At 42.7% G+C, this 26,958-nt stretch overlaps 1 protein-coding gene across 2 annotated transcripts in view; it reads right to left on the reverse strand.

The window, feature by feature from the left end:
• Positions 1-308: 308 nt before the first annotated feature.
• The window catches only part of MSANTD1 (Myb/SANT DNA binding domain containing 1), a 94,146-nt gene continuing 67,496 nt past the window's right edge, over positions 309-26,958 (reverse strand). For both annotated transcript variants that reach the window (XM_043544731.1, XM_007060033.3), the window contains exons 3-4: positions 20,956-21,240; positions 309-1,947 (exon numbers count right to left, since the gene is read on the reverse strand). In XM_043544731.1, coding sequence (XP_043400666.1) covers positions 1,707-1,947; positions 20,956-21,240 — 526 coding nt within the window. In that variant the 3' untranslated portion in view covers positions 309-1,706. The remainder of the gene's footprint in view (positions 1,948-20,955; positions 21,241-26,958) is intronic.

The following is a 26,958-nucleotide window of genomic DNA, read 5'->3' on the forward strand; positions in this document are numbered from 1 at the left end:
AGATGTGTCTTTACTCTACTCACCTAAGCTGTGCCTCACTGTCTACACAGCTATTTACACTCATGGTGAAAGGGGGCTATCAAAGTATGTAATCTAAAGAAGCATGCAGTGTAGACATATCTTTAGTTTCTCTGTATTTAACATGGGTATATGAACAATAGTTACCTTATATTTAACCTGTGTACATGATCAATATTACCTACATAACAAAGGTGTTTTGAGGGTTAAATTAAATGTCAAGTGCTTTGAAATGCTTGGATGGCAAGTACTATTATATAAATGCAAAGCACTATTTGAGAATTCTGGTCTGTAGCCACTAAGAAAATACTCTTATGATTGAGTCTAATCAGCCCTTAGATGGGCAACTCTTGCTTCACAAATACAGCAGGAGCAGTGTGAACTTGACAGTAGAAATATTTGTTTCTCAAAGAGATAGCACATCAGCAGTTCAGATAATCTAGATCAGAGTTATTTGTTCAAGATGATTTTTAATGAAATACTCTATAAATAAAGACAACAAGAATGCTGCTAGTACTTCATCTTGATGACTTCTATACCATCCTTTAGGATTTCAGCTGCCTCTTGTGGTATATTAATGTTGACCACCCTCCCTTCATTTAAACCACTCCTTATAATATACTACTTCCATGTACCGCATCAAAATTATTTCACCAGCAAGAGAGATTGTTCTGGAAAAGTGTTATTAAAAATAAATGTTATACCACACTTTGAGATACCCTGGATGACCCAAATATGTGGCTATTATATCTCTGTATTGTGTTTTAGAATGAAAACTCCTTGAGGCAGTAGCAATATCTTCCACTGTTTTGCACTGTCCCAAGCACACTATCTGCCCAGCAAATAATAAATAAGGTTATCTTTGTCTTTATTTCACTTGAGGGAGATCTATATCTATATATAGAATGTATACACACAGTACAATATGTTTCTTTTGTGATAGAGAATAAATGGAGTTTTCTAATTGTTCGTTGATCATAAAGTCAATAGATTCCAGTTAGTAATGAAAAAAACTATACATTTAATATGAAAAGCAACTTCAAGTACTTTCAATACAGTTTAGTATTCAGTATATAGTTTTTATTTTTTTTATCAAAAGTGTATTTGGGAGATTATTTAATATTTCATTTTTGAGTACTGTTCATTTTTGCATGGAGTTTAAAATGTCCTGTGTTTGGTGATCTCAACTAGCTCTTCACAAGAATCATAGTTCACGCCACACAACCTCTGCATGTGATTCAAAACTGAGTCTGGCTTGGACAAAGTCAGAAATGCAGTGAATGTGTCTGGAAAATACACTACTGTATTCTTCCACAGTAGGTCAGGTTGCAGACCTTGGTATGAAGCAGTACACAACACTGCTGCTTGTAAAATAATACCTGACCTTAGCATAAATAGTACAGTAAATTTCATTTCCCAGAGCTATTTGTCCCTTAACCATTCAGTACAAAAATAGTTACAATTAGGTATATATTGCACCAATTTCCTCACTGTTATTACTTAACTCCACAAGATCTGGATAGCTCTCACCCTGCATTAACTGTTCTCTTTGTTTCACTAAGATTACACTAAGATTTTAATTTCCATAGAAAACATGGGAAAAGGGCAACAGACACACATAAGTTGTGTGATAGTGGATTTCTATAACATTGTTAAATAGTGTAGTTTAGCAGCATTCACAAAGGAAACTACACATTAGACTTGGAGATCATTTTCTCCAGTAGGTTCATCATTCTCTCCTGCAGCTGCAGGCTTTGAACTTGAATGATGTTTTGCTGATCTAGAATCCTGCGCACCTCCCTACAGGTTTCTTCCATAGCTCTGCTTAACTTCTTTTGTTCTTCCAACATGGCTTCCATTAGTTTTAGTTTCTTCTTTTGGAAACTACAGCTTTGAAGCTTTCTTTTCTTAACTGGTCTTTCTTCAGCTCTGAAATACAAATATTTTTTAAACATTAAAAACTCATACATCTGGTAAACTATAACTAGGGTCTAAAATTTTATAGCCCTTTCTTGATCAAGTTATGTCTACTAGGGCTGATAAAAACCAACTTTATCCTACTATAGCTTTTAAAAAGTGCATTTTTACACTTATATCATTTAGAAAAAGTTACTACTGAGCTTCTGGAAAAGAGCCAGGAATTTCCTTGTTTTTAACAAGGGTTTACTTTACATAATGCAAGTCAGAATATTCGCCTTTTATCAGATATTTCTTACCCTGTAAGCACCAAAGTTTTATTGTGAGAGGTTGGTTACTGTCTTTGAAGAACCCATCTTGTTAAAAATATATTTATACTGGACTTGGAATTCTAACTCCATAGCTACAGTAAACATCTCATCACCAGGCACTGCTACTTTAGGGCAAGATTGTAGCCCATTGTTACAGATCCTGCAGAGCTCTGCACCAATGAGGCTGTTCCCACTGTGGTGTAAGCCAAATCTCAAATTGTGTCCTTGCAGTACTTTCTCTTTGTGTCCCTCAATCAGTTCTTAAATTGCTGCCTGTAATTTGCCCAGAGACCCACCACCATACAGGGAGGTGTCTGGTAAGAGAAATTAACTACTACTAGACAAAATAAAGTTCTTCAGAAAATCAAATAGACTATTTCTGATCTTTGGAGAAAAATCTATGAGTTAAGTCAGCTCAACTCAAAGGCTACGTAGGTGGATAAGACTACACATCCAGCCATGTTATAAAGTAGTTGATGTGCCTCTGCCTGGATGTGTCAGAGCTCCCTCAACTAGGGAAATAGCATCTTTAATAGCATGCACCTGCTGTATGTCCTTATCTGAAATCTGTAGGATTGTTACTTTTTTTTTTTTTTTGGGGTGGGGGATGTCACATCTTCACAAATCGCTATTTGCTCAATGGTGTATCAAGATCAGTTTCTGGGTTTTGGAATATAGTGCTCAAATTGTTACTCAATTAGCAAGGGTCCTCACTCAGTGCACCACCTCTGAATGGTCAGTGCTAGTCAGTCTTCTACACTGGGGCTTTGCAGCAGCAATGTAATGAAGAAGAAAGAGGGGTTACAGACAAACAGTAACTCTTGTTCCCCAAATGTATTGCCACCAAAGAACGACACTGACCTTCGCCCTTGTTCATTCTACTTCAGAGCCTACTTGTAAACAGTGCTTCAATAAGTGGAGAAAAATTGGGAGACTGTTAAGGGAGGGAGTGAAAGGGGTATTTGTATCCTCAGTCTATGGAAAGTAGGGATCAAGAAAATTGTGTGCGCCTCTCAACTGTCAATCACTGCTCAAAAGGTTTCTGTGACCATGTGGCTAAGCACAAATCTCCTAGCGTGTGGCTCTGTAGAGGCAATACTGTTGGAGAACAAGAGCAACTACTGGTATGATGATCTGGAAGGAAACAGAGAAAATAATTGCTGATAAAATTTGGAGATCATGATTGGCAGAATAGTAAATGATGATGAGGACAGGGCAGTCATTTAGAGTGATCTGTGTTCTCCTAGTAAGGTAGGCCCAATCAAACAAAATGTGTTTTAATACAGCCAAATGCAAGGTCACACATCTAGGAATGACGAATGCAATACATAATAGGGGTCTGTAATAAATATAAAGGGAAGGGTAACCACCTTTCTGTATACAGTGCTATAAAATCCCTCCTGGCCAGAGGCAAAACCCTTTCACCTGTAAAGGGTTAAGAAGCTAAGGTAACCTTGCTGGCACCTGATGCAAAATGACCAATGAGGGGACAAGATACTTTCAAATCTGGAGGGGGGGCGGGGAACAAAGGGTTCTGTCAGTCTGTGTGATGCTTTTGCCGGGAACAGATAAGGAATGCAGCCTTACAATTCCTGTAAAGTTAGTAAGTAATGTAGCTAGAAAATGCGTTAGATTTTCTTTTGTTTAATGGCTTGTAAAATAAGCTGTGCTGGAGGGAATGTATATTCCTGTTTTTGTGTCTTTTTGTAACTTAAGGTTTTGCCTAGAGGGATTCTCTATGTTTTGAATCTGATTACCCTGTAAGGTATTTACCATCCTGATTTTACAGAGGTGATTCTTTTACCTTTTCTTTAATTAAAATTCTTCTTTTAAGAACCTGATTGATTTTTCATTGTTCTTAAGATCCAAGGGTTTGGGCTGTGTTCACCTGTACCAATTGGTGAGGATTATTATCAAGCCTTCCCCAGGAAAGGGGGTGTAGGGTTTGGGGGGGGGATATTTTGGGGGAAGACGTCTCCAAGTGATCTCTTTCCCTGTTCTTTGTTTAAAACACTTGGTGGTGGCAGCATACTGTTCAAGGACAAGGAAAAGTTTGTACCTTGGGGAAGTTTTAAACCTAAGCTGGTAAGAATAAGCTTAGGGGGTCTTTCGTGCAGGTCCCCACATCTGTACCCTACAGTTCAGAGTGGGGAAGGAACCTTGACAGGGTCTGTATCCTGGAAAATAGTGACGGAAATAGATTTAGGTTTCATAGTGGACAAACTCCTCAACATGAATTCCAAAGGTGATGCTGTGGGAAAAAAGAGCTAATTCATTGGATGTATTAACAGGGGAGTAGTGAGTAGGAAGGTGATTTTACTTGTGTGTATGGCATTGGTGAGACCAGTACTAGAATATTGTGTCCATTTCTGGTGTGCATATTTTTTAAAAGATGCTGAAAAATTGGAGAGGGTGAAGAGAAGAGCCAGAAAAATTATTTGTGGGCTGGAGAAAATGCCTTAAAGAGCTCAATCTGGTTAGTTTATCAAAAAGAAGATAAAGAGCTGACTTGATCCTAATGAATAAGAACCTTCAAGGGGAGAAAATACTGGGCACTAAAGGACTCTTCGGTCTAGTGCAGAAAGGCATAACAAGAACCAGTGGCTGGAAGTTAAAGCCAGGCAAATTCAAAATAGAAATACTTGTGATTAATCATTGGAACGGACTACCAGGGAAATGGTGCATTATCTAGCTCTTGATGTCTTCAAATCAAGACTGAATACCTCTGTGGAATACATGATTTAGATAAAAAAAGAGGTGAAAGTAAGCCAGTACGCACTGGTACGGTGTACCGGTAAGAGCCGGTGCGCCGTACCAAGACCGGCTTTCCGAGAGGGCAATTTAAAGCCCTGGGGTAGCGGCGGCGGGGCTGTGGCGGGGATTTAAAGGGCCCCAGAGCTCCAGCCGCTGCTACCCCCCCCGGGGCCCTTTAAATCCCGGCCTGAGCCCTGCTGCCTGAGCCCTGGAGTAGCGGTGGCGGGGCTCTGGTGGGGATTTAAAGGGCCCCGGAGCTCCAGCCGCTGCTACTGCCCCGGGGCCCTTTTAATCCCCGCCTGAGCCCTGCTGCCCAAGCCCTGGGGTAGGGGTAAGGGGGCTCTGGCGGGGATTTAAAGAGCCCCGGAACTCCAGCCACCGCTACTGCCCCGGCCCTTTAAATCCCCACCGGAGCCCTGCTGCCGAAGCCCAGGGGTAGCGGCGGTGGGGCTCCGGTGAGCATTTAAAGGGCCAGGGCGGTAGCGGCAGCTGGAGCTCTGGGGCCCTTTAAATCCCCAATGGAGCCCGGTCACCACTGCAGCAGGGCTCAGGCAGGGATTTAAAGGGCTCGGGGTTCCGGCAACTGCTACCACAGCGGAGCCCCAAGCCCTTTAAAGCTCTGCCAGAGCCCATAGCCCCAGGGTAGCGGTGGCAGCCGGGAGCCCCCAGGGCTCCTCAGTGATTTAAAGGTCCCGGGGCTCTGCTGCGGTAGCAGCAGCTGGAGCCCTGGGCTCTTTAAATCGCCCCCGAACCCCAGGGCTCCCAGCAGCCTGTGCAGCTGGTAGCTCGGGGGTGATTTAAAGGGCCCCAGACTCCCAGCCGCCATTACTGCAGCTGGAGCCCTGGCCCTTTAAATCAAGATTTAAAGGGCCCGGGGATTTAAGGCCCTGCCTCTTCCGGTTGAGGCCACGCCCCCTGCTCAGGACTCCGGCGTACCGGTAAGTCTTCTAACTTACTTTCACCCCTGGATAAAAACAAGTCATTGGACTCAGTATTGGAATAACTGAGTGAAATTATATGATCTGTGTTATACAATAGGTCAGATTAGATGATATAATGACCCTTCCTGGTGTTAAAATCTATTAATCTATTAAAATAGTTCCCTTCCCCACCCGCTCCCAAAAGAGCCATGAGAGAAATGGCAATATAGATGGCACCTCAGTGACATAAACAAGTCTATAAATTGTGTTCTGTCACTATTTTAACAATTAACAGTCAGGCATATAAATTCTTCCTCAGAGAGAAAAAATGTTTTCAATCAGATAAAATCTATTTATAGTGTAGTTGGCAGTTTGATTGGAGGGGGGGGGTTCACTAGAATACACTATTACATAAAGCTGTCAGATGTTTTATGGTTATTGCAATATAATGCAAGTTCTGTTAGTTCCCAAGAGCAAGACTCAAATAAAAATAGGTACCCCATTAAAAGAAAACAGATTCCAAGTATTTCATCTCATCTACAAAATACTAGAAAATTCATTTGTTCTCATGTTAGTCACATTACAGCTCAGCAGCAAAATGTAAGTTGTTTTGTTTTTTTTTTCTTTTTACAAGAGGGTCTCAGACTCTAAGGAATTCAGACAAAATGCACACATCTAGCTTAAACTACTTTTTGCTTTAAAAAAGAGAACATATATTTATACTGATCAAAATGTAAATCTTGGCACTTTCTAATATTATAAGAGTTGAATATTAAATCCAGTATTTTAAAAAATTGTCATAAGATACACAACTGCCTTCTGCTGCATTAAAAGATATTTGGGAAGCTGACAAAGCTGGCACAAAGCTATTTTGGGGAACTTAAAAGTTTTCAAAGGTTTAAAGGTCAACTTAAGAAACACCTGTTTGAAATTTTTTACCCCATCACTCATTCATTGTTGCAAGTAACACTTAAGATAACTATAACTAAAGAAGAGAAAATTATTTTCAGTTTACTTTGTGCATTTGACAACTCTGTGCATAGCTATGTATAGTTTCACTATAGTCAGTTTCTCCTGCTTCTGTGTGTTTCAGAAACCAACAGGAGAGAGATAAACATTTAAAAAATAGAAACATACAGGGATAAAAATACCAAAGTTGACGGGAGGACTTAGGGATGGACGCAAGCTATTTTTCACTCAAGGACCCAATACTGCTTTTAATTCATTTTTAAAAAACTAAATAGATTAAATTGACATTGTCTCTTTAGTGAAAAGGACATATGCAAAAAATCAGAATGGATCCAAATTCTATACCTAATTCTTCTCTCCCTTGCTGCTCATTCCCAACTGTTGCTGATATATAGGATGATGTGTTAATTCCTCAAGATGAAATCACTTCTTAGCTCAGTATTTTCCATACTACCGCTAAAACAAATAGCTTCTCTCTCAACATGGCAACTGCCAGTGACTTTAATCCAGCAGTTGTCATTAGCAGCATTTCATGTCAGTCAAAATATAAGAATCTCCACCCTTTTCAGTTTAAATTATTATCAAGAGAACTGATGGAATTGTAGGATTCAGGCTTCTCTAAAGAGGTCAATCTATATAGCTTTTAAAAAAATACCTTATGACAATAACTCCCCCCTCTTTTTATCCCCTTCCAAATATAGGTACCATTTATGCTGCATGTTTGTGTCACCTTTGGTCATGAAGGACAACAACTGCTTGTACAAGCAGGCTATGTCACTCATCTGACATAGTTATTCAAAACCATCAAGTTGTGTCTACAGAGCAACTTTTTTCACAGCACAACTGTGTGTCCAACTTGTGCACATCCACATCTACCATGTTTGTTTAAAGGGGGTCTGTAGTACTGCATTGTGGGAAAATCTGGGTAGCCCTCTTATACTACTGCAGCAAGGGATAGAGTGTCCAGAGGGCATGCACATTAGTATTTTGTGGAGTAATATATTTGGGAGGTCCTACCACCCAGATTGGTGGGAGAAAGTCAGACCAGCCAACCTAGTCAAATAGCCACAGTTACAGGAAGACAGTAGGTCTAGGCTGATGGCAAAACCAAAACATGGTTAACTGCCATATGGACATACAGCACATTTATAGCCACCTATGTAATTAAGCGGTTATATACTCTTTGAAGTTAGAATAATTTGGACTACACACAGTCCTTTGAGTTTACCAACTGGGTAAGCACAGCTTAAACTGTTTTTGACTGAACTGGATTCTAACACTATTTGGCCAACTAGTGAGAATGAAACCAAATCATTTAGAAGCAAGTTTGAAATACATTTTAACCTAGGTCTCTTAGCTAGAGCACAGCTTTTAACACCTCAACACTTGCTGGCCAAACTGGTTAACTCCTGTTCAGCCACAGCAGAGTGTAAACCTGTTGTAAGGCCTGTATAAATCAGGACAACATCCACCTCAGAAAACCAAAAGCTTTTATCATCATTTTTGGCCTGACCACACTACAGTGAAACTTAGCTAGTGCTTTCATGCAACTTGTCACATGGTTTTCCTAATCAGTTGGAACAAGAACTGTGCTCTAAACCTGCTATTACACCGCATGCCACAGACAACCTAGGACTGCATCTACATTTGCAAATTTTATGGACAAAATTCACTACCGGTGCAGCTCTACTAGTAGTAGAAATAGTAGAAACTGTAGTTACCAGTGTATCATGAAATCTTGCTTTGAGTGGCCTTTTCTACACCAACTATTTTAGAGAAATCTTCCACTATTGCACTGGCACTGGAGCAAATAAAAAACAGCCACCAGTATTCTCACTGCAGGGGATGGGTTCTTCAGTCCCCCAGACTGTAGGAGGCAGATGTTTTGATTGGCTGGGTTGACACTCCAGATAATTCCTCCCACTGAAGATCCCCTCCAGAATTTCCACTGCCTCCAAAGGTAAAGTAGCCTAGGAGTCAGGTCTTCTGTAGACTGTCCATAACCTGATTAATCTTTTCTTCTTTTTCCTTTTTGTTCTAGGGCCTCTTTCCTTCAGCTCTCCACTCTTTTAGTTTGGGGTTACTCGCTTTTTAAAGGTCATTTAAATTTACTTTACAGGGCTCTGGGAATTTCTGGGAACTTTCTACCAAGCGCTGCCTCTCAAATTAGTCCTGGCAATGGATGAAAAAGCAAAAAAGAAGGGAAAGGGCAGAGTCAGTACCCTGTGCTCAGCACCCTTGGCCAAGTATATTAAAAGGGAAAGTGTTCCTTTTGCACCCTTAACCTTGGTGATACTATGGTTACAAAGCAGGCCGCCACCACCCCACCCCAACAGGATAGCATGGTGGCAGCTGTGGACAGACGAGGGGTCCAGAAAGACAAAATATTGACAAAAGTGCCCTGGACACCGGGGGCTCATAACATGGCCACTGATGCAGACTAGGCCCCATCACCAGGTGAAAGCAGGCAGTCAGCCTGGCCTGACAGGACAGCAAAGTGGCAGCTACAGACAAGTGAAGGGCCCAGAAAAACAAGGTGCTATGGAAAAAAGCACCCTGGACACCAGGGGCTCAATCCACGGTCACTAATGTAAACTGGCTCCATCACCAGATGTCCCATCCCAAGAGGACAGACCAGGAAGGATCCAGGTGCTCCAGCCAACAGAACTGGTTTAGGGTAACTCCCTGGGGCTCCAGTCACCCCTCCAGCAGACAAAGCACCATGACAAGGGGCAGTACATATAGCCAGGGACCTCCCTCATTCTGCCACAGGCCGTGCTGCACCCCCTCTGATCCTCAGGGGTCCCGAGAACCAACAGTGTCACAGAGAAACCAGTATCTCACCATTGCCCCTTTTTCCCTTTACAGTGGGGTTGATGTGGCCATTTTGGACCCAGGTGGCCATTTTAGAACACGCTCTTGGCAGAGCCTCAGCAGCAGCCATCTTAGGGCCCTCATCTCACAGAAGAAACGGGCACAGGAGGAGACAAACATACAGGCCACTCTTCATCCATTTCCCCATCCTTCTTCCTGGTGTCTAGGTGGTAGGAAAAAGGGACCAGAAAGAAGATAATAAAGAATCTGAGGTGAAGGAAATCCAAGAGGATCACCAGGAACTCTTTTTCCCTGAACAGTATTATAAGTCTATTCTGAAAAAAACCAATAAGGCAATTGCTTATCTTCCTTGATACTCAGCCAAAAAGGGGTTGAGGATGAGGAGGATGTCAGAGAGACAAAATACCCATAAATAAGTTCCAGTGAACTCTACAGGTGACACTTACATTCTCACCCTGGCCTTATACCTTAAGGCTGTAAAAGTGGAATGGGAAAACCTGGCTAAGTCAAAGAGTTTGACAAAAAGAGCAAAAATCTATAACATCCACCAGTCAAAAAGTGTTCTTGGTGGTTTTACCTAAAATGGACGCAGTCTTGTCAACTCTCATCAAGGACACTGTCTTCCACACTGAAGGGGACTTCCTACTGACAGAAGGTGGAATCAGTCGTATGCAGAGACTATGAAGTGGCCTCAGCACCACTCAGAGCCTCAGCAACAGACACCTATTTTTGCCAGAGCAGTACTTGCTTATATTGAGTCCTCTCAGACATTCTCAAAAAGGTGAAAAGATCCAAGGGATTGGGCTCCTCAAAGAAAACCTCTACCATATGCTCTAGTTTCAGATGCTTTCAGGTTCTCCACCTGATCAGTCGTGTCCAATGCAGTGGCAAGAGGGTGTATTTGGCCACTGACACGGAAGGCAGATATTTCCACAGAACAGGTTTCGGTTTCCATGTCCCTGGGGGAAAAAACCTTATCAGGGAACCAGTGGAAAGACCTGCTCCAAATCACAGGACAAACCAAAAAAATCTGTCTCCTCTGTTAATGGTAACAAACTCAGAATAGTTTTTAACCCATCTTTTCACTCTAGGCTGCCCATTCAAGGTTATGGAGCTTCATACAGATATGGTTGGAGACACAACAGATTGTCTAAGAATGGTTGGGGGAAAGCCAGCTCCAATAAACTTTGTGACACCTTCTCCATGAATGCTCTTAAGAATAATCAAGGGCTCCACAACCTTCCCCTCGGAAGCAATCTATTTCTTTTTGTTCTCACCTGGTTTGCCTCCACCACAGACAAATGTGGAAGAGAGATCATTTCCCAGGGTTATGCCATAGAACTTAGAAAGACCTTCTGCCCCAGATGTCTTCTCTCTCAATAATCAAGAAGCTGTCCTAGATTTAAAGACTCAACAAGTCAATCCACTTTCACAAGTCCAAAAGGAGACCGCTTAGTCCACCCTGGCAGCCATCACACAGGGGGATTTCCTAACCTCCATGGACTTGATGTGCACATATTTCCTCACCCCCATCTTTCCAACCCACAAACAGTACCTCCAGTTTGCATAGTACACTCTGCACATACATACAATGCCCTTCTTTTTGGCATGCCACCACCTCTGTGGTATTCACAATGGTCCTGGTGGTAATAGTGGCATCCCTACATTTTGATGATATCCTGTAAGAGTCCCTTCCCTACAGATGTCAGTCAGGGATGCTCAATTGACAGTACATACCTTTCAACAGCATGGGTTTATAATCAATCCAAAGAAAAGCCAAATCATCCCTACACAGACCATAAAACACCTGGGGGTTTTGCTGAACACCACACTCCACAGGGCTTTCCTCTCCAGAGACAGGCAGGCATGGATTCTGGAGCAAACATACAAGTCCACACTCCTGCATGAAGGACTTACTGCTACATAGTATTATGTTCGTTTTCGTGCATATACCTAGCCTCATGGGCAAATTTTCATTTCAGTTGTTTACACTACTACATACTGATCTCCTCTACTTTCTGTAAGATTTCCCTCCATAGTAAATGGTCTCTCAGATGGTGGTTACATCTGAAGAGGGACACCATAACGATGGATGCTAGCTTGAGGGGATGGGAGTTCACAGAACCCAACACATTGTACAAGGTCAGTGGTCAGGGATAGAATCTCATTATGTCATTAAATCATTTGGAACTGTGAGTGATTTGTCTAGCTCCTCCAGCACTCCTTCCCACTTAAAACTCCAGACACATACTTGTATTCACAGACAATACCACTGCCATGACATACATGAATGGACAAGGGGGCACACAGTCATGCTGGTTACAAACAGAAACCATAACCTTTTTCAGTTAGGCTGAGAGATACATTGTCAGTTCTAACCACGCATATCAAAGGGAAACTGAATTCCATGGCAGATTGCCTCAGCCGCAGAAGAGCAGTCCAAGGGGTCTGATGTCTCCACCAGAGGGAGTTCAATGACATAATCAAGACTTTGGGGAAACTAATATGGGATTTCTTTGCATCCAGTTCCAACACCAAGACAAATAGCTTCTATTGAAGGAGCAGAGATCTTTGGGCCAGGAGAATTAACATCTTCTCCCACGTGTGGCCAAAGGCTCTTCTATTTGCATTCCCTCCTTTTCCCATGATAACATGCAAGATCCAACCGTCACAGCAACAACAAGCTACAATGATTTTGACCACACTCCACTGGCCCAGACAACCTTGTTTTTTCAGACCTCAAGTTGCTGTCTGCAGCCCCTCCACTACCACTACAATTCATTCCAGATTTATTATCACAGGGCGATCTGTTCCATGGCAACCCAGCATCTGGAATCTGACTGCCTGATTACTGAGTGGTCACATTAAAAAACACTGCAGAGGCAACACTATTGTCTTCCACAGCAGCAGCAATATTGTCCTCAGTGCCCATTTGATCAGCCTTTCCCTCTTCCGAGGCACCACACTACTCCAGAAAGAGGGATAGATCAGAAATCAGTTGGGCTTGGGGTTCGGCCAGTCCACATGACTTCCCCGGCACCCTTCAAGTGCCCATTTTGACTCCTTGGTCAGAGTACTGTTCCAGTCATTGCTCCTCCCTCCTCATCTCTCCCCACTGGGGACAAGGTGGCCTGCTTTCACAGTGCTTGGGGCTCAGTCACCACTGACAGCTGGTTCCAAAGCACCATCAGTTTGGGTTATGGCATTCAGTTCCTCTCCACACCTGCTTCCCCTCCCTCCCCCTTCAGAAACCCCCTCTCATGAGATACTGTTCCTTGAGCAGGTATGTTTTCTGCTGGCTTTGGGAGCAGTGGAGGAGGTTCCACCAAAACACCAGGGTCATGGCTTCTACTCCGGATACCAAAATGCAAGGGAGGAGTAAGACCCATCCTCGACCTTCACAGCCTCAACAAATATATCAGATACATGAGGTTCTCAATGGTCACTCTATCTACTGTTCTTCCTGCATTGTCTCCGAAAGACTGGTTTGCTGCTCTGGACCTTCAGGACAACTACTTTCATGTGGTGATTTTGCTGAGCCACAGAAAGTTCCTTTGATTTGTTGTGGCAGAACACCACTTTGAGTACACAGGGCTTCAATTCGGCCTCTCTTCAGCCCCCATATTTTTACTGAATGCATGGTCGTTGTTATGGCGTATCTCAGGAAGAAGGGAATTCACATCTGAACAACTGAGAGGCAGATCCAGAGATGAAGGTTTTGCTCATGTTGGCACCATACTGTGCTTTCTCGACCATCTGGGTCTCAATCCTAAACACTGAAAAGTCAACCTTAGCCCACACTCAAAAATTGAATTTATTGGGGTCCTGTTAGATTCCACAACATCTAGAACATTTTTGCCCACCAACCATTTTCAGAGAATTCACCATCTTTGCCTTAGTCTGCAGTCTTAGCCTTCCATGACAGTTTAGATGTATCTGAGGCCTTGGACCACATGTCCGCTTTCATGCAGGTGATCTAGTTTGCAAGGTTGCATCTTTGCCCCTTTCAAATGTGGCTCAGGACAGTCTACTGTCCTACTTTTCATCCTCTAGACTGACTGATTTGTCTTCCTTCACTGGTCCTGGACTCCTTGCAATTGTGGATGCATCCAGAGAATGTTTGCCAAGGCATTCCCTGTGTCCTGCCCTTGCCAACCAAGTCACTTATTACCAATGCCTCCCTGATGGGTTGTGGGGTGCATCTGAGGGTCACTGAAAGTACAGGGACTGTGATTGGAGTAGGAGGCCTCACTCCATATCAATGTGCTGGAGCTTTGGACCATCTGCAATGCGTGTCAAGCTTTTTGGTACCATATCACAGACTCAAGTGGTTCAGATACTTACTGACAATACCACTGCGATGTATTATGTGAATGAACAAACAAAGGGGAGCACACTCTGGGTTGCTATGCTTAGAGGCGATCAGACTGAGACAGTTCTGCAACAAGGAGAACATCGCTCTGATAGCTGTTCACTTGCTTGGAGTTCAGAATTATCTCGCAGACCATCTCAGCGGGTATTTTTCCCTGAGTCACAAATGGTCCCTGAAGACAAATGACCTTTGGGTCATCTTCACTGCTTGGGGCATCCCAATGTTCAACCTGTTTGCTACAAGGGACAACAGGAAATCAAATGCCACGTTCTGCTCTGAAGAGGGCCTCAAGTACAGAAAGACTGGTTTGCTGCTCTGGACCTTCAGGACAACTACTTTCATGTGGTGATTTTGCTGAGCCACAGAAAGTTCCTTTGATTTGTTGTGGCAGAACACCACTTTGAGTACACAGGGCTTCAATTCGGCCTCTCTTCAGCCCCCATATTTTTACTGAATGCATGGTCGTTGTTATGGCGTATCTCAGGAAGAAGGGAATTCACATCTGAACAACTGAGAGGCAGATCCAGAGATGAAGGTTTTGCTCATGTTGGCACCATACTGTGCTTTCTCGACCATCTGGGTCTCAATCCTAAACACTGGAAAGTCAACCTTAGCCCACGCTCAAAAATTGAGTTTATTGGGGTCCTGTTAGATTCCCTGTCTGAAGCTTTCCACCTCACCTGTCAGTTGGCTGTCCTGCATGCCTTTTCCCCAATCCTGATCATACCTCAAGCTCAAGGCGGATTGGGCCAGGCTCATTCTCATCGCCCGAGCATGGCCAAGACAGTGCTGGTTCTCCAACATTTTCGCACTCTCTATTCAGCCTCCCATACCACCGCTTCCTCCCCATCCCAACTTAGTCACTCAGAACCAACGCAGCACCTTGCATCCTTCACTCAGCTCCCTGTATCTCACTGTGTCTGCTGCATGGCTGAATGACGAGGAAGAGCAGTGTTCGGCAGCTGTCCAACAGGTCCTCCTTAACAGTAAAAAAGCATCCACTAGGATGGCCTATCCAGCGAAATGGAAATGATTTTCAGTGTGGTCATTAAGCCAACAGAAGCCAACCAATACTGGCCTCTATCTAGGACATTTTGGAATACCTGCTGCACCTTCAGTTGTTGGGGCTAGTGTTTAGTTCATTGAAAGTGCATCTGGCAGCGATATCAGCATTTTATCCCCCCATTCAGGGGGAAAAAAAATCAGTCTTCTCCAATGCCATGGTAACAAGATTCTTAAAAGGGCTCCTCTGTCTACATCCACCCAGTCTGAGAGCCAGTTCCTCTATGGGAACCTTAACACAGTCATAGCGTCCTTACTGGGATCTCTGCTCGAGCCCCTGGTGTCTTGTCCCGTTCTGTATTGTGTCAGAAAACTGCATTCCTGGCAGCGATAACCTCTGCAAAGAGCGTGAGAGAGTTGCAGACTCTTATAGCAGAGCCTCCTATACACAATTTTCCGAAGACAAGGTGACTCTATGATCCACCCACAATTTTTGTGTAAAGTGGTCTCTCAGTTTCATTTGAACCACATGGTGTATTTACTTGTGTTCTCTTCTAAGCTGCACTCATCTCTGGAAAAGCAGCATCTCCATACCTTAGATGTCCAGTGACGGACATCTTTTATTTGGACAGGACTAAACCGTTTCATGCTTTACCTCATTTGTTTGTGACATATGCAGATCACATGAAAGGTCATGTGGTCTCTTTGCAGATGATCTCCAAATGGATAACATCCTGCATCAAAAATGCATATGAAATAGCCTCAGCTATGCCCCTTCAGCAGATGTGAGTTCATTCTACGCGGGCGCAAGCAACATCCGTAGCATGCCTCAGTGACATTTCCATATTGGCAAAAAGAAAAGGAGTACTTGTGGCACCTTAGAGACTAACCAATTTATTTGAGCATAAGCTTTCATGAGCTACAGCTCACTTCATCGGATGCATACTGTGGAAAGTGTAGAAGATCTTATTATATACACACAAAGCATGAAAAAATACCTCCTCCCACCCCACTCTCCTGCTGGTAATAGCTTATCTAAAATGATCACAATGTGTATGATAATCAAGTTGGGCCATTTCCAGCACAAATCCAGGTTTTCTCACCCCCCCCCCCACACACACAAACTCACTCCCCTGCTGGTAATAGCTTATCTAAAGTGACCACTCTCCTTACAATGTGTATGATAATCAAGGTACAAGGTGATGATACAGTTCTGTGGTGACCTGGAATCCTATTTTCGACGTCTCCGACTCAAGGAATATTTCCAACATACCTCTGAACAACATACTAATCCACAGAGACCTCCCTACCAACACTACAAAAAGAAGGATTCTAGGTGGACTCCTCCTGAAGGTCGAAACAGCAGACTGGACTTCTACATAGAGTGCTTCCGCCAACGTGCACGGGCTGAAATTGTGGAAAAGCAGCATCACTTGCCCCATAACCTCAGCCGTGCAGAACACAATGCCATCCACAGCCTCAGAAACAACTCTGACATCATAATCAAAAAGGCTGACAAAGGAGGTGCTGTTGTCATCATGAATAGGTCGGAATATGAACAAGAGGCTGCTCGGCAGCTCTCCAACACCACTTTCTACAAGCCATTACCCTCTGATCCCACTGAGAGTTACCAAAAGCAACTACAGCATTTGCTCAAGAAACTCCCTGAAAAAGCACAAGATCAAATCCGCACAGACACATCCCTGGAACCCCGACCTGGGATATTCTATCTACTACCCAAGATCCATAAACCTGGAAATCCTGGGCGCCTCATCATCTCAGGCATTGTCACCCTGACAGCAGGTTTGTCTGGCTATGTAGACTCCCTCCTCAGGCCCTACGCTACCAGCACTCCCAGCTACCTTCGAGACACCACTGACTTCCTGAAGAAACTACAATCCATCGGTGATCTTCCTGATAACACCATCCTGGCCACTATGGATGTAGAAGCCCTCTACACCAACATTCCACACAAAGATGGACTACAAGCCATCAAGAACACTATCCCCGATAATGTCAAGGCTAACCTGGTGGCTGAACTTTGTGACTTTGTCCTTACCCATAACTATTTTACATTTGGGGACAATGTATACCTTCAGATCAGCGGCACTGCTATGGGTACCTGCATGGCCCCACAGTATGCCAACATTTTTATGGCTGATTTAGAACAACGCTTCCTCAGCTCTCGTCCCCTAACGCCCCTACTCTACTTGCGCTATATTGATGACATCTTCATCATCTGGACCCATACAAAAAAAGTCCTTGAGGAATTCCACCATGATTTCAACAATTTCCATCCCACCATCAACCTCGGCCTGGTCCAGTCCACACACGAGATACACTTCCTGGACACTACAGTGCTAATAAACAATGGTCACATAAACACCACCCTATACCGGAAACCTACTGACCACTATTCCTACCTACATGCCTCCAGCTTTCACCCTGACCACACCACACAATCCATCGTCTACAGCCAAGCTCTGCGATACAACCGCATTTGCTCCAACCCCTCAGACAGAGACAGACATCTACAAGATCTCTATCAAGCATTCTTACAACTACAATACCCACCTGCGGAAGTGAAGAAACAGATTGATAGAGCCAGAAGAGTTCCCAGAAGTCACCTACTACAGGACAGGCCTAACAAAGAAAATAACAGAACGCCACTAGCCGTCACCTTCAGCCGCCAACTAAAACCCCTCCAACGCATTATTAAGGATCTACAACCTATCCTGAAGGATGACCCAACACTCTCACAAATCTTGGGAGACAGGCCAGTCCTTGCCTACAGACAGCCCCCCAACCTTTAGCAAATACTCACCAGCAACCACATACCACACAACAGAACCACTAACCCAGGAACCTATCCTTGCAACAAAGCCCATTGCCAACTGTGCCCACATATCTATTCAGGGGACACCATCACAGGGCCTAATAACATCAGCCACACTATCAGAGGCTCGTTCACCTGCACATCCACCAATGTGATATATGCCATCATGTGCCAGCAATGCCCCTCTGCCATGTACATTGGTCAAACTGGACAGTCTCTACGTAAAAGAGTAAATGGACACAAATCAGATGTCAAGAATTACAACATTCATAAACCAGTCGGAGAACACTTCAATCTCTCTGGTCACGCGATTACAGACATGAAAGTCGCTATTTTACAACAAAAAAACTTCAAATCCAGACTCCAGCGAGAAACTGCTGAATTGGAATTCATTTGCAAATTGGATACAATTAACTTAGGCTTGAATAGAGACTGGGAGTGGCTTAGTCATTATGCAAGGTAGTCTATTTCCCCTTGTTTTTTCCTACCCCCCCCCCGCAGACGTTCTTGTTAAACCCTGGATTTGTGCTGGAAATGGCCCACCTTGATTATCATACACAATGTAAGGAGAGTGGTCACTTTGGATAAGCTATTACCAGCAGGAGAGTGAGTTTGTGTGGGGGCGGGGGGTGAGAAAACCTGGATTTGTGCTGGAAATGGCCCAACTTGATCATCATACACATTGTAAGGAGAGTGATCACTTTAGATAAGCTATTACCAGCAGGAGAGTGGGGTGGGACGGTTATTTTTTCATGCTTTGTGTGTATATAATAAGATCTTCTACACTTTCCACAGTATGCATCCGATGAAGTGAGCTGTAGCTCACGAAAGCTTATGCTCAAATAAATTGGTTAGTCTCTAAGGTGCCACAAGTACTCCTTTTCTTTTTGCGAATACAGACTAACACGGCTGTTACTCTGAAATTTCTATATTGGACATTTTCAGGGCTGCTGTGTGTCATTGATACATACATTCACAAACCATTACACCATAACCACATCTACCAGGGCGGATGCAAGCTTTAGTACCATGGGCCTGTAGTCCTTATTTAGGGTAGACTATGAGCGCTACTTCCTGGCGAGGGATACTACTTGTGAGTCACCTAAGTGGAATATACATCTGTATCTACTTGAAGAAGAAGAAACCGTTACTTACTGTAACGAGTTCTTTGAATCAGATGTGTATTCCACAACCCACCCTCCATCCCCTCTGCATCGGAATCTTGTGTCTGGGCATTTGGTGAGAAGGAACTGAGGGGGGGCAAGACAGCACTACATCACATAACCAAAGGAGGAGTGATGGCCATGAGGTGCAAATGCCGCCCCTCTGTGGGTACTGCTAGGCAAATTTCTCCTGCTCCAATATGCTGGTATTGCACACACCTAAGTGGAATACACGTTGGCACCATATCTCAAAGAACCATAGTTAAAATAAGTCACCATTTCTTTCCTGACTCCCTTTCAGATAGTGGCATCTTTTACATTATGCTCTTATAACCCACCCAGAAATACTTCTAGTGCAAAATGAGGCTCATTTTATTCCCAGATACAAAAGGCTGTAATACCTATCACAAGTATCACTTTTAGCTGCTGGCAGTCCAAGGTTCAAACATCCTGCAGTTTTTCCTCAAGCCAGATGGACGAATACCTCAAACATTTTTTAAAAATACCTTGTTTGTGTCAGCAAATATTCTACTGATTGTGTTTACAGGTAGATGTGTTTGTAGACAATGAATTTTACGTTATTATAGAATATTTGCAGAAATCAAATTTTGAATTTGCAGAAGAAACATGATTCTAGGAGTTATGCTGATCCAGTCAATAAAGTTTGAATATCAGACATCAAATACTTACAATGAACTGGTAATTGTACAAGAATTACTTGTGAATTGATATATGGCTACAGACCAAGAGTTATTCACAGACATTACTCTGTAAATATTTGTAAACAGGAAATACATTTAAAATCATCAGCTGCTTAGGGACAGCTACACTCATTGAAAGAAGTAGTCTCAGCTCTACTCCCACAGCTCTCAAACTACTCAAATGCAGGCCTGAAAGCCCATTAATCCAGACTAGTTCGTGTGGTTTTGATTCTAGTTCAACAGTTTCACTATTGCATGACTGATTTGTAATTTTACTGTTATCCATAAAATCTTCCTATTGCACAGACTCATGATAAGGATCTCTAGGATGAACTTAGTATTTTCTTCTGACAGAAGACTGCAATCAGTTCTTATTTCCACCACGTTTTTGGGATGAAAACAGAGAGCAGTGAAGTCTGAAATGTGAGTCGTGTCTACAGCACTGCTTTAGGCTGAAATCATGCTGTCCAGGGGATTCAAATGTTATCAACAACAGAAAAGCATGTTTGCATTCCTCATACTATTACTTGAAAGAACTAACATTTTAAATTATATTTAATTTAATTATATTTAAAAGTGGCTGCAATGCACTTTAAAAGATGCTTGTTGGAAAACTGAAGCATAACTGATAATTACATCAAGTCTGAACAAATACTCGATTTGCATTTTTAAAGCTCTCTCTCTCTCTCACACACACACATACTTTAATAATAGTTGACTCTATTGAAATATCATACTCATATTGAGGGTAATAGCAATGGCTAGAGCAAGGCAAAATACAGCTAAGAAACATGTTATACTTCCTACTCTGCTACTCTGAAACTTCCTACATTGTTACACATATGCACTGCAGTACTAGCCTGGGCCACTCCTACCTTGGTAGAAATGCTATGCCTCTCATAAGCAGAGGGACCCATGCTAAATTTTGACAATGCTGCGTGGTGTTTTGTGGTGCTGACCTATCCCCACAGACAAAAACAAACAAAAACAAAACCCTTAGTCTAGCTGTTTAGGTAAAGACCAGCAAACTCATCTCACTTGTGATTTAAGAAAAGCAATGGCAAGAGTGATTAATGTAAACATTCTAGAGTTTTCCAATTACACGACAGAACTAGTCTAATGTGTGAAATATGAGAAAGGAAAATAAAAAATTCCACCTCAACTTATAAGAAAGTAAGCTTGATGAGCTCTCTGAATGTTCATCTTCAAAACATTCCTCCCTTCCTTCGTACGTAAACTGGTTATACGGCAAGTACAGAGGTGTAGACTTAGCTGATGGAGACTGCGAGGCCTCAGTCTGTGATGTAGAAGGGCCTGGTTGCTGACTTTCATGCATTTTCACATCACTGTGGTCTGATACTTTAGACAGGATTCTATCAATGGTTTTGTAATAAGGCCAGTCAGGTGCGACGGTTTCACTATCAGTCATGCATTTTAATTTCCTGTAAAGGCATACAAGAGAAAGGTCTGATAACACAGAAACAAGCATTTCATACAGATCTTAAACCTCTATCTCAAAAATCTGTTTCAGTCACAAAAAGATAACTCTGATCATTTGACAGGCAAACTGAAAATCCTTAATAAGAATAACATTAGACAGCAGTTTTTGGCCTTTGATATCAAGTGAGATCATCAGTTTATTTTCATGATTTTGTCCAGTGGTGAAAAGGTGCACGTTACCTCAAGTTGAGTTCAATACCAGTACTGAAAAATAACAGTTTCTACTAGCGAAGAGAATTCATTTAAATAATTTAATAATGAATACGCTTGTTATAACAGTGCTGGTTGCTCCCTCTTACAAAATGACAAATCTGATCAGGGTTTAAAACAGCATATTTTAATAAGACAGCATATTTTACCAAACAGTAGATCACAATCAACTGGTCGATCCTGGAGCCTCTGCCAGTCAACCATGATCTCCGGCTGCTAAATGTCCAGCGGCACAGCAGGGTTAAGGCAGGCTCCCTGCCTGCCCTGGCCCCATGCTGCTCACAGAAGTAGTCAGCACACCCCTGAGGCCTCGGGGGAGGGAAGGGCAGGGGTCTCCACGTGCTGCTCCTGCCTACAAGCACCACCCCCACAGCTCCCATTGGCCAGGAATGGGAGCTGTGGGGGCAGTGCTTGCAGAGAGTGCATGGAGCCATGTGCCCTCCCCCCAGAAGGGCCGCATGGGTGCGATGGCCACTTCTCGGAGTGGTGTAGGGCTGGGGCAGGCAGGGAGCCTGCCTTAGTCCTACTGCGCCACCGACCGGGAGCCGCCCGAGGTATGTGCTGCCCTGCGGGAACCTGTACCCTTCCCCTGAGCCCCCTCCCGGAGCCAGCATCCCATACCCACTCCTGCACCCTGAACCCCCTCCTGCACCCCAACCCCCTGCCCCAGACCTGAGCTTCCTCCCACAGCCAGCACCCCGTACCCTCTCCTGCATCCCAACACTCTGCCCCAGCCTGGAGCCCCCTCCTGCACTCAAACTTCCTCCCAGAATTCCACCCCTGACCCCCTCCTGCACCCCAACTCCCTGCCCCAGGCTCAGCCTGGAGCCCCCTCCCACACTCTGAACCCCTAAGCCCCAGCCCAGAGCTTACACCCCCTCTCACACCCCAAACCCCTGCCCCAGCCTGGTGACAGTGAGTAAGAAAGGAGACAGAGCAATGGAGGGAGGGGGGATGAATAGAGTGAGGCGGGGCCTCAGGGAAAGGGTGGGGTAGATCCTGTGTTGCACTTAAATTCAAAAAGTGATCTTGTGCCTAAAAAGGCTGGAGACTACTGGGCTAGTGAGAGTACCCCAGCCCCCTGTAAATGGAATTAGAACTGACCAACTATGTCATAGGCTTTACTCTAACAGATAATGGAAATTCTCCCTTAGGTGAAGTGGAAGGAGAATCTGGAGAAGGAGGATCTGAAGATGCTGGAAAGTTCTGAATGGCTATGATGATCATCATAATGCCCAGAGTGGATATAAATCAATGTTTTTTAAAATATATATATATATACACACACACACATACAATTGAATATTATTTAAATCAGGTTTTTTTTAAATAAATCTGTTTAAAATTAAATTTGAAATTATGACACCCTATGTCAAGACCTAAACTCACTATAACCCATTAAAATAATTTATATAAATAAAAAGAAGATCAGTGAGCCCTCCTCAAATTTTAATGAATTAAAGGGTGCTGCTTTTTTAACTATATACAGAATTAGGGCAGAAACATCTTTAATTTCTGAGGTTAAAATCAAGCTTTAAAATGTGTGTCAATGTCATGTGCTGCATTACTAAGGATCCATATTGTTCTCAGTCTTTATAATGGACCGAATATTGGTATTTAGATTTTCCAAATTTTGTACTGTTAGATTCTGTTGTGCAGAAAAACTTTTGCTTTAATTATTTTTGGTTTCAGTTAAGATAGAAATCGGAGAGAGAATATTTCCTTCATTTGGACTAGTTCATTTAAAGTTGAGAAACTGATTGGAAGTTGAAAAAGCATAAATGCTTGTTTCCTCTTCCAATCTATTAATAAAAGCCAGGTGGGAGAAAATAAGATCTACTAATTCTAAAAACGTGAGGGACATGAGGCCAGATTTTCACAATTTTCCGATTTAGGCTCCTAAAGATGCAGATAGCTGTCTAAAGGGTTTTTCAAAAATGCCTATGTTGATTATTTCTTTAATTCCTATTGATTTCAATGGGAATTGGGCACCTACCCTACTTACGCACTTTTGGAAACCCCACTAGGCATCTATCTACATCTTTAGGCATCTAAATACCTTTGAAAATCTGGCCCATGGTGACCAGAACCAATTTTTCTAATCACTAAATACACTTAATACTTCCTTTGTTTAATAAATCAGTTGATTTTACATAGAAGCATAGAATCGTAGGACTGGAAGGGACCTCAGGAGGTCTTCTAGTCCAGTCCTCTGTATTATCTAGACCATCCCTGACAGGAGTTTGTCTAACTTGCTCTTAAAAATCTCCAATGATGGAGATTCCACAACTTCTGTAGGCAATTTATTCCAGTGCTTAACCACCCTGACAGTTAGAAAGTTTCTCCTAATGTCAGAGGTTAAAGAACAATTTCTCACTTCTCCTTGCAATAACCTTTTATATACATGTAAACTGTTATGTCCCCCTTCAGTCTTCTCTTCTCCAGACTAAACAATCTTTTCAATCTTCCCCGATATGTCATGTTTTTTAGACCTTTAATCATTTTTGTGGCTCTTCTCTGGACTTTGTCCAATTTGTCCACATTGTTTCTGAAGTGTGGTGCCCAGAACTGGACACAATACTCCAGCGGAGGCCTAATCAGCACAAAGTAGAGTGGAAGAATTACTTCTTGTGTCTTGCTTACAATACTCCTGCAAATAAATCCCAGAATGGTGCTTGCTTTTTTTGCAACAGTGTTACACTGTTGACTCATATGTTGCTTGTGATCCACTATGACCCCCAGATCACTTTCCGCAGTACTCCTCCCTAGGCAGTCATTTCTCATTTTGTATATGTGCAAATGATTGTTCCTTCTTGCATTTGTCCTTATTGAATTTCTTCCTGTTTACTTCAGACCAACCTGAAAAACATGTTTCCTGTACATTTAAAGTTGTTTAACTAATAAAAACAATTTTAAAATGCTGCTTTTGTATATTTTTAATTGAATTCCAAGCTGGTTCTGTCAAATAGAAAGAGGTTTCCACCTTCCGTAAACAGGGCTTGGATAGCTGATACAGTCCTTTTCTTGGGGAATACCACAACACATTTTTTCCTGGGTCCATCTGCTGATAGGAAGATATAACACCCACTGCTTCAGCTGCCACTAGGACCATTAGAGGAAAATAAACTTTAACAACATGATAACAATGGTGACAAATAGAGATGTGAATGTGGAAAAACTGAAGTTCTTCCTTTCCAATGGTCCAGCATGTGGCTCGCAAACTAGGATGAAGTGACAACTACTGGCGGTACAGAAGTTAGGAACAACAAATTAGTTTGTTTGGGTTTTTAAGTAGTTTGTGTTCTTCTCTGAACTTTCAAAGTCTGATGAGGTTTTCCAGCTACTGGTGAGCTGCATATTATAGCAATGCATAGCAAAGCCTGCACAGCACAGTCTGTGTTCTTATTCTCTCTATGCATTCCAAATTTTAATTTCATACATGCTTTGCAAACTGCTGCTGTGATTTCACAATCAGATCAGATCACTGACAATATTATAGCTTCTTTGTTACAGAATACCTAACTATAGGACTGACTATAAATGATCAACTTAATACCAAATACTTTTTGTTTAGTTTTTAAAATTCTTTGCAATAAAAGTATGTTTCTTCTATTGCTATACATTGCTAGGTACACACTGAACACCGCTACATACTTCACAAGGGTTTCCCCATGCAAGTTACAGCAGCTCAGTACTATGTATTGGCAAGGCCTCATGTGCTCAGATTTCATTGTTTTAATGCAGAAAATCTCAAATTGTATTATCAATAAACTCACAATCTTAACACTAAATAAAGACTATAATGATAATTAAAATCTGGGTTTTCAGTGGGAGCTGCTGTTTATTGAGCTTCAAAGTCTAAATTAGGAACACTGGGCTCTTTTTGACTGAGTAGAAACTTTTAAGGGTAGGTTTCAGAGTAACAGCCATGATAGTCTGTATTCGCAAAAAGAAAAGGAGTACTTGTGGCACCTTAGAGACTAACCAATTTATTTGAGCATTATGCTTATGCTCAAATAAATTTGTTAGTCTCTAAGGTGCCACAAGTACTCCTTTTCTTTTAAGGATAGGACTATCCTGTTCTGAATCAGATTCAGTAGAATCTTTGCCAACTACGGCTCTGCTTTCAGATGTCATCAGTCTCTTTGTCTCTACAACAGCACTCAAATTACTCCCCCTGTATCACAGTCATCCATTATTATGATTTTGAGCTAAATCTCACATCCTTACTCCAGCAAAATTCCCATTAAAGGGAGCAGGAGTTTTGCCTGAGTAAATGTGTCGGGATTTTATTCTTTATGTTTAAGTTCAGCTGTGCACCATGGCCCTCCCTTTATGTAGTACTATCACACTTTTGAAGAAATATCCGCAGATTTGTCCATCAGCTGCTAGAGGATGCTATTATTCAGAACTAGAGAGTGTCCGAACACTCCTCTTGCTCTAAATGCAGTGTGTGGATTTCTGTCTTGCTGCCATTGCTGCTTACTACAGCAACAGACTGGGAATATTGATCCCCACTGCAAACTGGGCAGGAGCACTCTGCTGACTTAAAAGGGGCAACAGTGAAGCTGATGGAGTCTGGACTCTGGGGTGGAGAAAGACAAAGGGATGATACATAGGGGAGAGGAAAAGATAGGGAGGGGGAGTTCAGAACAATGGAAAAGAAGTGGGAACATGGCAGATAGAGGCAAACAAAGGTCACACGGGGTGAAACAATAGCATTTTATTCCAACTCTTTGTCTCTACAACAGCACTCAAATTACTCCCCCTGTATCACAGACATAAAATATTATGATTTTGCCAGAAACTGGGAATGGGTGATAGGGGATGGATCACTTGATGATTTCCTGTTCTGTTCTTTCCCTCTGGGACACCTGGCATTGGCCACTGTCGGAAGACAGGATACTGGGCTAGATGGACCTTTAGTCTGACCCAGTATGGTTGTTCTTATGTTCTATGCACATAAGCTTTCTGATAAAATGATCAACCATAAAGTAGCTAAGAATGTTAGTGTTAAATGGTCATCACCGGTTTCAGAGTTCACTCCTCTCATTTTAGAATCTTTTGCTGAGATTGGAAGTGGAGTCTGAGGAGAAGAGTGGGACAGCTGAGGCCTCTCACCTCTATCAGACCAAATTTATCCCTAACGTAGCTCAATTGAAATCAACAGACGGGAGTAATTAAGCTCACTGCTACTGTCTCCCAACTTAGTGAGTCAACACAGGATCAAGTCATTGGAGGATTTTCTTTGCAACTAAAGGCAAGATTCTTTTTAATGAAATATTAAATTCTATAGAAATGGACAGGACCAGAGTAATGCTAGTTTAGCGTGTTATCACCTACCTACTTAGTCTAACCCCAGAGGCAGTAGAGGGGTGATAGGACTCATGAATAAGACTCAGATTTTGCCATGGATATTTTTAGTAAAAACCACAGACAGTCACAGGCAA

Source organism: Chelonia mydas, chromosome 4 (assembly GCF_015237465.2).
Source record: "Chelonia mydas isolate rCheMyd1 chromosome 4, rCheMyd1.pri.v2, whole genome shotgun sequence".
NCBI lineage: Eukaryota > Metazoa > Chordata > Testudines > Cheloniidae > Chelonia > Chelonia mydas.